The following is a 16,961-nucleotide window of genomic DNA, read 5'->3' on the forward strand; positions in this document are numbered from 1 at the left end:
TGATCAGCTGCCACTTGCCCTGCTTCCTGCATGGATTTTGCCTGTTTGCCTCCCCTGAATGGGTTATATGCTTCCTCCTTTTCTTGTCTCTGACAAGAAAGCAATGAAGCTGCAGTCTGCCCTATGAAGAGGTGGCTGTCCTTGGTGGTTGCAGTAGTTCAGTCCTAAACACAAGACAACAGCGATCTCATGGACAGCACAGGCTGAAACATGATGCTGCTGTGCAAATTTCTCCTATTTTCTTTCTATTCCACCCTGTATTGGTTGGGGGCTTTACTTTATTTAATGATATCTTTAAAGCAGTTGCAAATAGATCAAGAGCATGGAACCATATTTCTATCTTATCACCAATGAGAGCAGATACAGATGAATGTCATCTGTTAAGTGTTCTCAGCATCTCCTATCAGCAGGAAACCGAGAAGAGATTCTAGAACTCACAGAACTCCCATGAAAACAAATGTCGGCCCTCCCCCTCTACAGAGCAATTTTACTAAATCAATTAGCATCTGTCTGCCTATTTTGGAAAGGATTAAATGTCCTTTTTCTCTCATCAATCTTATGCTCCTTGGGCAACGAAGTGCCCAACGACACCAGCCCTCTTGCCCACAGGCGGGACGTTTTCCCTCTCCATTCCCCGGCTCTGCGCTGATGCCTCAAATACCGCTGCGGGCGACGATGTCCCAGAGCCCCCGTCCCGAGTGACCGTGTCGAGGGACAGGCTTTGGAATCTCGCCCGCTCTGTCAGAAGAGAGCGGCGGTGACCCCAGCGGCTCGCCATCGCCTACATTGCCCACAACGCACCCAGACAACTCTCGCCATGCGCATGTGCCCCACACCCTGTGCCACCACCCTGAGCGGCGCCGTGACGTAACTCCCTAGCTCCTCCAATGAGGCTGCGCGGAGGGCAAAGCCGTCCCGCCGTTGGCTGGCCCCGCCCCCGCCCCGCCCCCTGGCGGCCGCCACGGAGAGGGCGGTGGGGGGACCCGGATGAGGCTGCCTGGGGCGGCCGCGGCCGTTAAACGCCGGCCTGCGGGCGCGGCCCCCGCCATGGCGGCGGCGTGGTGAGGGCAGCGCGCTCGCGGCGCGGCGCGGGGCGAGGCGAGGATGCTGGAGGTCTATGTGATCCTGCTGTCGGCGCTAGCCGGTTGCTTCCTCACCCTCCTGCTCCAGCTCCTTCTCCTCTACAGGAAGAAGCCGGAGACCCCAGGGGCGGACGGAGCCCGCGGTCGCCTCCTCTACTCCCGTGTCGCGGCTGAGTGCAGCCTCAGGGACTACCTCCAGGGCACGGAGCAGGCCGGCAACCATTCGTCTCCGGAGCCAGCCCCTGCCTCGGCCTCAGCGCCGGCCGCCGCCGCCGCGGCTCCCGCCGCTACCTCGGGCCCGGAGCCCAGCGCCAAACAGCAGCAGCAGCCAGAGCCCCCTCCGGCCCCCTCCTCCCGTGAGGAGACGTGCCACTTCCTCAATGCCATCTTCCTCTTCCTCTTCAGGGAGCTCAGGGACACGGCCCTGGTCAGGAACTGGGTCACCAAGAAGATCAAGGTGGAGTTTGAGGAGCTGCTCCAGGCCAAGATGACAGGGAAGGTGCTGGAGGGACTCAGCCTTAGGGAGGTCTCTCTCGGCGATGTCCTTCCCATCTTCAAATCTGTCAAGCTCATTCATCCGGTGGCCTGCAACGAAGAGGGTACGCCCGAGGAGCTGGGCTTTGAGGTAGACCTGGAGTACAACGGTGGCTTCCACTTGGCCATTGATGCTGACCTGGTCTTTGGCAAGTCGGCCTACCTCTTTGTCAAGATCTCCAGGGTGATGGGGAAGCTGAAGCTGGTCTTCACACGCCTGCCCTTCACACACTGGTCCTTCTCTTTCATGGATGACCCTGTGATACTGTTTGAAGTGAAGTCCCAGTTTGAAGGGCGGCCCATGCCGCAGCTCACTTCCATCATAGTGAACCAGTTCAAGAAAGTTATTAAACGCAAGCACACCTTACCCAATTACAAAATCAGGTAAGATGCCCTGCGTCCCTCAGTGGTACTTTGTGTGGTGTGCCTTAGAATTGCTCTTTTGTCTTAATAAGTAAAAAGAGCTTTCTGTTGGCATTTCTGCAGTAGAGGTACTTGTACTTTGCTTGTCTGATAGCAAAACCTTTCTGTGACAGTAAGCATCGTTCTCTGTTTATGATGGGTGAAGAAGACATTACACAGTGAGATTGTGATACGCCCCAAACTGTGTAATTAAATGACAGAATTAGTAGGCATCTAATTTTGGGAATTTCTGCCAAGTGTCCAACAATAGGACCATGATATCCCGATTTGGAAAAGGTAGAGGGATGGATTCGTGGACAGCATGTGTGTTTGGGGTCTCCTTCTGTCAAGCTTTGGACACTGGTGAGCCACCTGGGCAAGACTTGTGGCTTACCTATAGAGGCAAGATGATTGTTACTTAATGAAAGGATAAAGTTCATTTTCTTGGGAATTTTTTTGAGGTCCCATGATAGATGATGTCCTCTTCAGGTTTGTTGAATTCCTTCAGTAACTTTGGGGAAACTAAAAGTTGATAAGGGAAGTATTGCCACAATTGTGGCAAGTAAAACCACACTGGGAGACTTCTTGTTTTTTTTGGTCTTTTCTTGTTTTTTTTTTTTTTTTTCCCCTGTAAGACTTTTTTTTATATATATAAATGCACACTCTGCAGCACAGACTGCATTATGCAGTGAATGTAGTGAGATGATCAGTGATACTTCTGCAGCATTAGTAGGAAGCAGCATCTTTAGTTTGATTCTACCCCCATTTCTGATTAAAAGATGTTGAATGTCTTAATCACTCTGCAGGTACCATGTTCTCTTTCAGTCATTTGTCTTATCACTCTTTTCCTGTCTCCTTTGTTCATTCTTTGTAGCTTGCATTATGTGTTAAGTAAGGATTTTTGTTTTATTTACCACATTCCTCTGAAATTCATCAGAGATGAGTAACTGCAAATGGCTATTTCAAGGGTAATTAGCTTTGAGGTGATGTAATTTCTAAAGCTGGTTCTGCTGCAGTCTATAAGAATTCTCATGAAAGTGGATGTGTGAAGTATCCAAGATTTGGAAACCCCTGACAGGACAGTAAGTAGTATCTTCAAGTAATGTGGTAGTGCTCTTAGATGTTGAAGTACTGAATTGAGCAGCTGCTGGACAGCAGGGAATCTGTCCAGGGCAAGTTTGTTTCCATTCTCTTTACTGTGTTGGAAAGAGACTGAAGGTGTTAATTGTGGAGAACCCAAAGGAGAGGCTGGGATGACACAGTGATGGTGCAGAGTGAGTGTGGCATATTAAGGGCATGACCCCCAAAGAAGTGAGCACTCTCAGCATACCTAGGAAGAGCAGGTAGAGCAGATGCTCTTTACACTCTCTAGACAAGTTTTTAGGGTGCCTGTAGAATCGATGATGTGCTCCTCCCCTTCAGCAAAGCAATACAGAGATCTTCATTCTTCCTTTGGGAGATACCTCTGGGCAGTAGGGTGCTCTCTTTATTTAGAAGCAATGAATTTTTCACATATGTGTCAAACTTTCTGAGGCAGAAAGAATGCATGAGGCATGTGTGAGCCACTGCCATGTTAAAGGGACTGAGGGGGGAAATAAGGAAAGAAGCAAGTGGAGCACAGTGTTTGAGACAGAAATGAGTAGAAGTGGGAGGATAGAAAGTAACTGACACTGAGAACAGTATAGGAAACATTAAATTATTATAGAACTAAGAATGAACTGTTATGTTACTTTTTTTTCTCTTAAGTTAGCAGGAGCAGGGAGTTTGTGAATGCTTGAGAGGGAAATACAATGTCATGGCTGTTTTTTACACTAGATAGTAACAGAGGGTGGCAGATGTTCAGTGAAACAATGTCCCACCCTGTATATGGTGCTTTTGACCTTTGAATTTTATGCCACGTTCTGCATACGTCATTCTGACATGCTCTGTGGTGAAGGGAGAAGGCAGGACACTAAGCTTAATGCTCAGCAATCAAATTGTCTTAAGGGAGGAAGATTGAGTCATTGGTTGTCCTAGCTGCCTAGAATTTTGCCTTTAAGATTGCAAGTCTGAGCACAGACCCCTGTGTGGCAGTTCTTAGCTGTCTAAGAGCCTTTAGCTGTCAACAGTTGCCCAAGGTTTTGTGGAACACAGACTGCAAATGTGTTTTCCAGCAGCATGTCTCCAAGTTTATGCAGGTAGATCCCTAGACAGCAACACTGGGTAACAGCTGAGTAGTATGACACTCCTACGTGGTGGCATAGTTGGGAATTGAGATGTGAGGAAGAAGTTTTTCACTGTGAGAGTGGTGAGATCCTGGAATGGGTTGTCCAGGGAGGTGGTTGAGGCCCCGTCCCTGGAGGTGTTTAAGGCCAGGCTGGATGAGGCTCTGGCTAGCCTGCTGTAGTGTGAGGTGTCCCTGCCCATGGCAGGGGAGTTGGAGCTAGCTGATCCTTGTGGTCCCTTCCAACCCTGACTGATTCTATGTCATGGTTTAGATGGTATGGAGAACTAACTTGGAAAATCAAAATCCCTGCTGATAAGATGCAAAGCTTGGTGTTTTAAATAGAATACCTTGACTTGGGGTTATGGCATGTTAATATATTCCTAAGCAAAGCGTGTATAGAAAGAAGTCAGGAGAGCTTCACAACTGCTTAATAGCCTCTTACCTTTCTTAAAGCTTAACAATTTCTCATCTACAGAGAATGTGCTTATCCTCCCTCCATTTTTTTTTCATGTGGCCTGTATGGCTTTTGTTGAAGTAGAGAGTATTTACTTCCATGTGTAGTTCAAAACCTTTTTGATGTCTCTCAACTCACGCTCAAGTAACTTTGTAAATAAAGCTTTGAAAAGCGGTAATTACAACCTTGTAAACAAGCACTTGGAGCTGAGGAGTTCCTTTTCAGTTGGTTAAAAGGGGCACTTTGTTACCTTGCTGGCTTTCAGATTGAAGGCCACTAGGGAGTTTTATCTCGTTTCCGGATGCTAAGTAGCATTAAAAATTAAAATGTGCCATTTACTGTGTGCTTCGGGCAATTTCTAGAGGTTATTACTTGGTAGTGATGGGCAAAAGAAGAGGACTTTAGCCAGTAGTTGATTTTGAACATCCTACAAGTTTGTGTAAGGCAAATTCCCCCCATCTCTGTTACTTGATTGTGAAATATGTCATTAAAAAACCCATTGTAATCACGTGTGTGCTGTCTCTTGCTGCAGCCAAATTACTACTCATACACTTTTGTATTCTTTCCAGTGAAGTATAAAATTTGATACAGCAAAACAATGATTAGCAAGATCATTTTCTCTTGTATAATCTGTTGCTAGGAGTACAATGTACATAACTGTGGCTTGAATGTGGAAGAAGGTATCTTGCATCCCTGGTGTGCTCTTAGATGTCAGAGAAGTTCACCTAACATTGTTATGTACAATTTTCTTTATAAAGCCAATTGTGTACTCATTGAAAAAGGAGGGATAAACAAATAAGTGGTAATTTGCATTTTATTCTAAACTTTTCTTTGACTCTAAGAAATGTGGTTGTGTCCTACAAAACACCCTATTTGGAAGCTGCTTTGCCACTGAATGGTGATTGCTCATGTAGCAGGATTTGGTTAACTCTCTGCAAGCAAGGCTGCTGGTAAAATTCAGTGAATTGTGGACTTTTTTTTCTGTAGTCATGGATGGGAAAGGGTTTGTGCAATTAATTTGAGAGTAGCAAGAGTCACTACTATTTATAATTCACTTTAATCTTAAGGTATTTTTTGTGCCTTTGTAATAGAAATGCAAACAGCTTTTCTTTAAACTTTGTGATCTGTCAGAAGTTCTTTGTTCAGATGTGGGGAAGACCTAAAATGACTTTTTTTCTTCTTCTCCAATATATGTAAGTTTTGGTGTACTCTTGAAAAACTAGATAACTGTCAGTCAAGATTTTTTTTTTATACAACTAGCTCAAACCTCAGTAAGGTAGAAAAAATTGTAAGTATCATTTATTTGGCTCTACATGTTCCATAATTCTTGAATTAACTGTTTAATATTTTTTTTCCTAAGACCAGTGAGTAGAGCTCGAGAATGAGCATGGAAAACCTTGACTGCCTCAATGGCTGATTTTGATGTTGACTATTGGTGTTCTGCAGAGCAGCCTTAGACCCACCAGCTGTCTTGCTGTCCCAGAATCTCTAATGCTGTCATTCTCAGGAGCCATACTCAGTCAGTCTTGCCCATAGACATTACTTGACTTGATCCTTTTTCACACAGGTTTCTGTTACTAGAGCAGGATACTAGAGCAGGTCGATACTGCTGGAGAGAATCCAACAGAGAGCCACGAGGATGCTTAGGGAACTTGAGCATCTCCCCTATAAAGAGAGACTGAGAGCCCTGGGGCTATTTATTCTGAAGAAGAGAAGACTGAGAGGGGATCTGATCAATGTCTATAAATATCTGAGGGATGGGTGTCAAGTGGAGGGGGCCAGGCTCTTTTTGGTGGTTCACAGTGATAAGACAAGGAACAATGGGTTCAAACTAGAACAGAGATTTCACCTCAACATGAGGAGAAACTTCTTTCCAGTGAGGGTGACAGAGCCCTGGAACAGGCTGCCCAGGGGGGTTGTGGTGTCTCCTTCTCTGGAGACTTTCCAAACCCACCTGGATGCATTCCTGTGCAGACTACCCTAAGTGATGCTGCTCTGGCAGGGGGGTTGGACCTGGTGATCTCTTGAGGTCCCTTCCGATGTCTGATATACTGTGAGACTCTGATACTAATGATCAGCACAAAGTGGAATTTTGTCTAGTGTCCTGGATCCAGCAACAGTTCTTTAAAAGTAGTACTATAGACATTGTTCATGCTTGGTTTAGTTTTTATATCATGTCCTTTTAATAGCAGGATAGTGATTAGCACTAAGCTGTAGTTGTTAGAATTGCCATAGCATGTTTAGTGTTCACAGATGCATAATGAGGACTGTTTCAGGTGTCCATTTCCTTGCTTATGCTCTTGTTGTTGTCATGGGGTCATCTCTGTTAGGTCTCCAATGAGCTGTACCTTGCTAATTAACCTATTATTAAACTGCTTAATGGCAAGCTTGATACTCTCCCCATCATGTTAGGTATATAGGTTGTTGTGCTGTCTAGCCTGGCCTTAACAGTTAGCTGTAGTTTTGTTTTGAATAGGTCCTGATCTTGCTTTGCATAGGTTTTGGAGAGTTTTGGTTTCAGGACAGTAAAAATACACTTTGCCATAATGAAGATAGAAAGCCCTTTGTGTGTGTGAAAAGGATAAGGAGAAAGTACTTTTAGTCTAGTCTCCCTCTAGACTTTAATTTCCCAATATTTCTTAAGCAGTGTGGGGGGAAAAAAATAGTCTGGCAGCTACAGGGTTTTTTTTAAATTTAAGGTCTTGCAAGTTCATCCATTTAGCTTCAGAGCAGATTATTGCCAAAGCAGTGAGTCAGTTCTGTACATTTTAAGAACACTTGGTTTCTCAGTTTGTTTTCTCAGTTTGTTAATTAAAAAAGCTTGTAATTTGTATTGATAATAGCCTGTTTGAGAAGCTATACTTTGCTTTACTTTAATGTATGCTACCACTGAGTGGAATAGCTCTCTTTTCCTTAGAAGTAATTCACAAAGGATTACTTTTAACACTTCTCTATCAGGTGTTTAGATGACTTCCTGAGGTCCTTTCCAATATGAATTATCCTTAGAACTGATCATCTGCAATATAATTAGTCATATTAAATAGTTTTGTGCTTTATTTGGGAGCTGAGGCTATATTGAATTTCACAGGGAAGAATAATTAGACAAGCCTATTTTAATTTACCATTATAGGATGCAATTTGAGAGTTACACAGCAGTTTTTTATTTTGGCAGAACTTTAGTAATGTAAGTAGCTATTGATTTGAAGTGTGTTTTATAATAGAAATGACTTCATAATACGGTAAGAGCGGTATTGGAAAAAGTATTAAATTAAAGAAAGTGTATATATTTATATATTATTCATATGATGAGGTTATACTGAGAGAATCAGAAATAATAGTAGAGCTTGGGAATGTGAGCATGTCTTAACTGCAGAAATCAGCAGCCTGTAGATCTAGCTGCTTCCCCTACAGCTTCTCCAAAAGGGAGAGGATATGGAGATTCTTTTCTTAAGTGGATTTCTACTGTAGCTGTGATAGGAATCTCTCTTACTAGTTAAATCTGTGTAAAGCACTCCTGTTTGTGAAGTTCTCATTCCTGTTGCTGCTGAAAGAGGAGGACTTTTATATATATATATATTTTTTTATTTTTTATTTTTTTTAACTTATACTGTGCCTGGTTTAGGTGCAGCAATCTAATATTTAAAAGCATTAATGCCCTCCTCCCCAGAATCTGAGTGTTTTTTCTGCCCTGCAAAAATTGCTGCAGTGCTGCTCCTGGGTAAAGTGATAGTTGTAGATTTTCAGACTGTCCTAGAGAGGTAATGCTCTGAATGAGCCAGCACAATGACTTGTTCCACTAATGGCAAAGCAACTATACTTTGAATCAGTAGGTCTGACTGTGGGCAGATCTTTCCATGTGTAGTAGATTACATTTGTAGCATATGGACAAGTAGTTTTTCTTACTCATACAGGAGCTAGATAAACGGATCTATAGGCAATTTGACACGCAGGAAACAAAACCAACCCCCAGGACATAACAGATTTGTATTTCTTCAGTATAGAAGGAAGCTTTTTGTAATGTAGTTTGTTACTGTCTTTATTCTGGGAGTGGTTTATCTCAGATATACATTGTCTAGAGGGCTGCTAAATACATGTTTCTTCACACTAAATGAAAGTATGTGGTACAAAGTATGTATGTAAATCTCCTTATCTAGATTCAAAACCTATTTGTTCTAGGGGTTTAAAATCCTTTTAGCCATCTTCCCCAGCTCCAGCAGAGCTTCACACTGGGAAGAGCTAATTCTGAAAGAAGGCTAGTGTGACATTTGTTCCAAAGACAGATCTAATGAATGATCAGCTACATACTGGACAATTTCCAGGGTACAGGTGGAATTCTTCTCAGGTTGGGAGTGAGCCTTTTCCTATGATTAGTTAACAAATGTTCCATTTTCTTTTTGTCTGCAAGGGTAGGGAAATGACTTGATGTCATTGACTTGAGGTTGATTAGTGAAGAAACTGGGAGATCAGAGACCCAAAAATAAATTATCTCAGTTGGAGGGAGAGATGGCTGAAGACATAAAAGAATAAGTTTTGCTGATTACTCTTTGCTTTTGCTGCAGATATCAATCCGATAAGCACTGAGGTTAATTGACCTGACAGGAAGATAAAACCTCCTGCAACTTGAAACAGGATATAAAGATTCTTTGTGCAATAGTAATGAAATGAAAATCACCTCATTTAACTCATTTGTTTTGTCTTTTAAAATTATGTGATCTTAGTCCTGCAGTGAACTTCTTTCATGTGGATAATGAGTGAAAGCTCTGAAAAATCTATTAAGATTCACTTGGTACTTCATGGTGTTTTGCATGCACTAGCATTGAGACTTAACACTTCTGTTCATCTGAACCCCAATCATGACCATTTAAGCTGATCTTGCTCAGTGAGAATACTTTTTTTTATTCATTTGTCATAACTTATATAGCTTTCAGTTCTTTGTAATCTGAAACAAGCAATTGTACTTTTTATCTTTTGAAAGGTAACTTATTTCAAAGCAAACATAGGGCATGCAGGAGTTAATCTCATTACCTGAGATACTGTAGGCATCCAGTGTGTGAGTTTGGCTCTGAGCCTGTCTGTTGGAGCAGGTAAGTGTGTTCAAGCACTAGAGTTGGGCTGAATTACCTTGTACAGGCTGTATTATGGCTTTTAGTTCCTGTGGATAGTTAGTATGACTAATGTTCCCTCTACCTGTCACACAAAACTGAACACTGGATTTTCCTTGAAGGAGATTACCTCAAACAGCAGAGGCACAGAATTTACCTGTAAAAATGGGTGGCTGATACAAGCTCCCCTTAGCTTATTTGATGTCAAAATGTATGACCTATTTTATCTATATTAAACACGTGAGATAGTTAATCTTTTTTTATTTAGCAAATGATACTTGATTATAAAGCTCTTAAGCAGCTTGGGTAAGGACAGTAGGTTTTAGTAATCAGTGTGGTGCTCCGTTGGTGGTGAAGCTTAGTCTCAGGCTGCTGATTTCACTGTTGGAGCTAGTCCTTTCATGTTACAGGGTTTCTATGGGGAACTGCTTATTCTGCATTCCTGCAGAGATTGCCTGAAGTCACCCAGTATGCTCCTGTGTTTACAGTTCGTGTTCACACTTGTTTGATTAAAACTGTTTCACCATTTGGTTGTTCTTGATATTACTGTTCTTTAGCAAATAGCAAAAGGCTTTCAATTAAAAACTCCTCAAGGATTAATACATTTTATTGTCTAAAATTAGTATGTTACATACCTATGTGCTTTGATATATGAATAGATAATTTGTGCCACCCCAGTCTGCTAAAATCCATTCCTTTGCAGAACTACAAAAAACCTTTGCATGGTGTTCTTAAACTGTGCCTTTGTCCAGAAGAAAGCAGTGATCCAATACTGTAAATGTTAGCTGGGAACAATTAGTTTTCTGAGCAGATTCCATTCTGTGTGCTCCATAAATATCAGTGCTCAGAAGGCTCTTCTGAAAGTGTCTGTTTGGTTGGTTGAGGGTTGAAGAGAACTTGTTTACAACAACAGAAAAATTCTCGGTTTAGAAATGAGTGTGGATGCCACTTCCTGGGAAGAGGATTTGGGAGTCATTGTTTTAGAAACATCTGTCAGGTTAATTGTGACATACTAAGGTGAACACAGAATTTACAATTAATGTCTTTGAGTAGTTTTTGCTGGGTTTCTGGTTAAACTAGAGACATGAGTAAAACCCACACAAATCTCAGAAGCTTTTCCTGTTGGTATTTACCTTCAATGTTGAACAAATTGCAGTTGTTACACAAGCAAATCTAACCTAGGCTAGAATTCAGACCTTCAAGATGTTCAGTGATTCCAGGCAGTGTATCTAGTAAATTAGTTAAAACAAAACAAAACAAAACTAAGGAAGACTTCAATTGACAAACATGTTGCAAAGAAAATCCCCAACCAGCAGTGAAGTGGTTGTGCATATAGTGTCATGGGATGTGGGTGCTCCTAAATTGCTCTACCCAGCAAGTTAGGTATATGCTGTGCTGGGTTTAGTAGCTCAGACTTCGGTATCACACCCGCACAAAGGCATTTCAGTGCATCTGCTTCCCTGAGCACTCTTCCTGGAAGGATTCTTATTCTTGCCCTGCCTGGGCTGGAGGGCTGGAGATTGCATTTCTTGTGTACTGCAGGACCCAGCTAGAACGTGGCAGCATTTGTGACCTGTCTTTGGCCATACATAGCTATGAAAACTGCTAAGGAGGTGCTAGGTATAGCAGGGAGGAAAAGAAAGGAAAAAAACCCTCATTTTTTGTGAGATGAGAGAACGGCAGAAATTGGTTTCAATTCTAGATTGGGTTCTGGAGACCTACTTTGTTGGTTTTTTTTTTTACCCCTAGCTCAGCTGTTTCAATTCATTTTAGTCTTAAAACTACATGGGAACAACTTACCTTTACAAATTCTTACTTCTCTTGTTCAGCTTGTAGCCACGGTACAGCTGAGCAGAGCAGTCTATGAGGAGCAGTGCACTCAGCCCTCTCCCTTTAAAGCTGTTTTGTGTAGTGGAAGATAGAGGGATCCTACTACAGCAACACAGTTTTCACACTTTTGAAGACTTTCCAGATGCCATAAAAATCTGTCTGCAATAAAGAGTGTGTTGCAGAGATCTGCTGATGATAATCAGACTGTTGCACTTACTCAAAGACAGTAATTAATTGCGAGAGATGACTAGCATAAAATTGAATTAGGAGAATCATTTGGGAGTACTTTTTTTTTAAGCAATTTTGTCTTGCTTAGCTGTAAAACTTACATAATTTTACACAATAAATTCTTCATTTCCATCCACTATTTTAAGATCATCTGGGGATGTCTAATGGAAATCATAACACTTATATAGCTTGTTCCTGGCTTTTTTTAACTTGCATTGAAGCTTGACATTAAAGCTATCTTTCTGTATCAGTTTAAAAGGCAACATAGCTATGAAAAATGCCCATTCAGAAGGAAATGTGTACAAATATTAGGATCTGCTTTTGTAATGGCATTAAGTACAAGGATCTGGTGTTTGCCAGTGTCACTGAAATTCAGGCAGATGCTTATACTTAACAATAAGTAATGTCACGTGTATAAGAAGCTTTAAATGATGCTAAAACATTTGAAAAATATCTTCTCAAATACACTTTATATGTAATATTTTTTTAACTGTAAACTGCTTTGTAGCAAGAGCTAAAATGGACTTTACATGAATGTCACTTGTGTAATAAATGACTTAAACCATTATTCCTGTTTGCCAGAGCTATGCACCAGGAAGACTAGAAATGGAAGTTCATAGTCTTGCAGTGACATGGCAGAAAGCTTCGTAGTGGTGTTTGACTCTCCGCTGTGAATGATCCGGTTTGGTGAATAACTCTTTAGTAATTAAAGAGTGGAAATGATGCAGTGTAACTCTGAAAACTTCAAGTTTGGTGTTTTGGTGTTTTGTTTTGTTTTGTTTTGTTTTTTAACAACTCTGCATGCTTGCTAACACTACTTAATGCAGTATGTAAGAATACACAAAACAAATTCTAATGTTGCCAAGCGAAGAGCCCAGTGGGTTACAAGGGGAGGTGGGGTGGGAACAGCAGTGTTAGGCAGTAGTATTGTTTTAAAACAATACTACAAAACCTCAGATTTTTAATTTTTTTCTTCCCCTTTCCTGTCCCTTTTGAAAGAAGGGAAAATTTGAGAAAATATCTCAATTCATTATGTGGAGGGTAGGAGAAGATCATAGTAATTTGAGCAGCTGGTTTTTCAGCTGTAATCACAGGTCCCAACTGTAGCTTGCCATCAGTGATGCACGATTTGCAGAGTGCAGGAACCCTTCCTAGTAATTTAATCTTGCAAGACTCTCCTGTATTTGATTGTCAACAGGTTGCTTCTGTGGAAATGCTGTGACTCAAATGGTGACACATTTTGGCTTGGGGACAGTTGACAAGTATGTGCCATTATGTGTCCCCTGGCCCCCATCAGTGCCCTTCCCACCACTGAAGTCTGAATACCCGAGCTGTCAGTAGAGCAGATTTGTAATTATTGCTGTTAAAATTTTCAGGTGAATTTACTGTCAGTAATATCTGCTCTGAAAAAGGTTCTATTAATCCTGAGCTATACTATCTCCACCACTTTGGAAAGCTTTGTGTGAACTGGGCCATCTCCTGTCTTGTCAGAAGTGACTGTATAAACGTAGATTGAGGAGAAGCTGCTGTAGCTCAAGCGTTTCTAAGAGGGGTGAGGATAAACCTTGGAAAGCTGTCCTGTCTAGGATTCAGAACAGATACAAATGTTTTTTTCACTTTTGGTTTACAGCTGTTGAGAGACTGTTTTCAACAGTGAGGCAGTGGTTTTCTGTTGAAGTTGTCCAAAAGGATGCTGTTAGTTTTCATATGGATGTTGGCTAGAGTTTAGAGCAGAGGATTAAAACTCCTGAACTCAATGAATGAGTTATGTACAGAGCTTAGGTTTCTATTAGATCATCAGCATCATTTTCCTCTTAACCAGAGAAGATGTTTGTAGAGAAACTTGAGACCTTATGGGAGAATATATTGCTGTAGTGAGAAAAAACTGGCGTTTTGCTAGCATCAGTTACTGGAACCAATCTGTAGTCCAACTGGCTAAAGGTAGATGTTTGGAGTAACTTGGGTTTATTTGGTGGGGTGTGTTTTGTTAGGTTTTTATTTGTTTGTTTTTCCTGCTCTTCCTGAATGCCTAAAAGGTGGTTGCTGAACCACACCTGCCTCTCATCCAGCTCTATGTGAACAAGAGCATATTCTGCATCTTCTGTCCCATTTGGAGCAGAGCCACAATGATTCAGGCTTTCTGGTCAGACAGGGAAATTCTGTCTTGGTCCTGTCTGAGACTGAAATATAGCAGGATTTGGTCTTTTCCTCTTAACTTGAACCAACACTTGGCTTCAGCAAGGTCATATACTACTGAAAAAAAAAATCTTCCAAAACCCAACACGTCAAAACTTGGAGATCAAACAGACATTGACTGCATTGAGTTAACTATTTCAGTATTTATGCAATTTAGACTTTGGGAAACTAATATTCTTAATATGCAAAGAAAGTCTGAGCATGGTCAAATTAATCTTTGTGCTGATAAGAAAGTAGCTTTGATAAGTGTGATTCAAGCTTTCCTTCTTACCCATGGGTATTTGAATACAGACAGCAATGGCAAATCTTTAATGCACATATTTACAATGACTTCTGTCACATAAGCAGGAAAAAAGTGATGTACAGCCTTTTTGAAAGGAGCTACTTGACTATTTATGTTTTGCTCTTTTATTTGTTCTTGTAGGATGGGTCTTAGAGTGTTTAAATTGCTTGTCTTGAGTATCAGAAGTGAGATATCTCGGAGACGCTGATATCAGTGTAAGAAATGAGGCTGTAGTTGGAGAATCTGGAAATGTCTGAAACATTTTTTGAAGAAAAACCCAAATAATAAAATGCCTATTTCCGCGCCCCCCCCCCCCCCTTTTCTAAGTCTTAATTTAAGAAGTAACTGTGCATATATTGAGAACTTATGTTTATGAGCCTTTCACATGCCTGTGGCAGAATATCCTGTAACAAAGTGGGTGGAGTGCAGTTTTCCATAAAATTTCCTAGAAAATAAACTTACTATCTTAACTGCAATGATTTTCAGGTGGTTTGTAAGCCACATTTTCTTGGGTGTGGGTAAAGCTAAAACGAGTAGATTTCTATACTGAATGAGAGTATAGTTTGAGTTACCAAAGTCCCCTGAATATGAATACTGACACAGTTCTGTAGCTTTGTTCCTTGTGGAATTGGTGGGTGCCGGAGAACTGCTCTTGTAAACTCTTTTTATTTTCTTTTTAAAGTACTTTCTTGGGGTTTTAAACAAAAAGGGTTCTTTTTCAAAGGAAGGATGAGTTCTGCTATTCAATGTGAAGAATGCTACATGTGTTTGCATTGTAATGCCTAACCTTAACATAAATATTAGCTGATAAGTACTTCTAAAATCTTTAATGCGATCATGTTTTTTTATGAGTGGATTATAATGTGTTAGAATTCTTGTAGAAGAAAATATCTCAAATTCCACACAGTGTAATAGAGGACTTTTTTATAACTTAAAATCTGATGTCAGTCACTCCTTGAAGCCTCTACGTTTTACAAACACTTCTATTTGTGACTGGGATAAAAAAAAAAAATCTATCTAAAAATTACTTAAGTTCTTTTCTGTAGGTAGTTAAACCTTTGGAGTACTCCCCAAACTGAAAATTAATTCAGCAGTTACTATTTCAGAAATACTTTAGATACTAGCATCTTCCAGTAGCATGTGCTAAAGTAAACTGATGCTTACTAAACACAATCTGTTACTTTAATTTTTATGTGTGGTGGTAAACAATTCTAAGACTTGCAATGTATATAAGGCAGCCTTATTCTAAAGATATTTGTGTTTTCTAACTCGTGGACCTTTCTGAGATTTAAGATTTAAGCTTTATTTAAGCTTATTTAAGCTTTTTTAAGCTTTAAATGTTCAGTTAAGGTAACCTGATCAAAAAAGTCATAAACCTGACAGTGTTTAATCTTCATGGTAGTAGAGTAGTACTGTAATTCATATAGTAAAATTGGTTAATGTGGTACTAAACAGATACCCAATAATTTTTAGACCACAGTTTTATATGTAAAAAAATCTTAAAAAAAAAAAAAACAAAACAACAACAAACAGGGAGTAATTTAAAACTTTTCCAAGGATTTATTATAGAAATGCTTTCATTGCTTAGCAAAAGCTCTACAAAAGCCCAGCCTGCTCCTGCATTTACAAATGAAGCTGTAAGTTTCTATTTCTCCAAGTAGGAAATGGAGTTCTGAGAGCTTTTGAAGTTTGTGTTTAGCTATTACTTTTTTTTAACTGTGATTCTGGATATTCTTAACAGATGCAATGAACAGCAACACATAAGCACATGGTTTTCTTTGGAAAGATAATGAGATAAGCTTTTCATTTTCAGATAATGAGATAAACTGATATATATTTTTCTCAGTTCTTAATAGATGAACTAAAAATACTGTAGTTAGTTAAGTGAGAGCAGTTAATTTAAGTAATAGGTTAATTAAACTAAGGTCTAAAAGACTCCTGTTCTCTTCTCTGTTAAAAGTTAGCTAAAGCACCACAAAAGAATTATCACAGAATAATGAACACAAATTAATGGGACTATAGGTCAGACATATCTAAAACTAAACACTGAATTAGTGTTGTTCCAGAGTAGGTGAACTGGAAACTGGAAAGAGGAATGATATTATTCAGGGGCTGAAAACACCTAAAATGAAGGGAACAAACCTCAGTTTGTTTGGTTTGGGTTTTTTTTTGGTGGTGTTTTGGTTTTTTTTTAATGCAATTTTCATCTAGACTTTGAGGTGGTGAGAGTAAATGAGCCACTGAAGTGACTCTGAAATGTGTGGCTTTCTGAAATATGACATGAATGAAGTGTAGAAGCTTTTTGCATGAAGGAGATATACAGCGTGGTGTCTGGAGGCGTTTTTGCTGTGCTTTATCTATGGAAGAGCTCAGTATTATGCTACTTTAAATATAGCCTTAATCCTATGTATTAATTGAGTATCTTTATCTTAATTATCTTTCAGTCTAGGCATCTGACCTAATTCCTAATGTGAAATGACTTCTTTTTTTTTAGCTGTTTGCTTCTTGCAATATTTGAGAAACGCTGTTGCTGTTCGGCAGCTTCCTTTAAATATTGTTTTCATAGGCTTTTTTTTTTTTACTTGCTAAAATGTCATAGAAAGTTCACTTGATGGATATTCCTCTTCATATTCATATTAAGTTA

The 16,961-nt window shown here is 40.3% G+C and overlaps 1 protein-coding gene across 1 annotated transcript in view; it reads left to right on the forward strand.

Annotated features, from left to right (window-relative positions):
* Positions 1-1,104: 1,104 nt before the first annotated feature.
* The window catches only part of PDZD8 (PDZ domain containing 8), a 53,087-nt gene continuing 37,230 nt past the window's right edge, over positions 1,105-16,961 (forward strand). Inside the window, exon 1 of the mRNA XM_054382535.1 lies at positions 1,105-2,000. Within this exon, the coding sequence (XP_054238510.1) occupies positions 1,105-2,000 (896 nt within the window). The remainder of the gene's footprint in view (positions 2,001-16,961) is intronic.

The sequence above is a fragment of the Indicator indicator genome, chromosome 7, assembly GCF_027791375.1.
Source record: "Indicator indicator isolate 239-I01 chromosome 7, UM_Iind_1.1, whole genome shotgun sequence".
Classification (NCBI taxonomy): Eukaryota; Metazoa; Chordata; class Aves; order Piciformes; family Indicatoridae; genus Indicator; species Indicator indicator.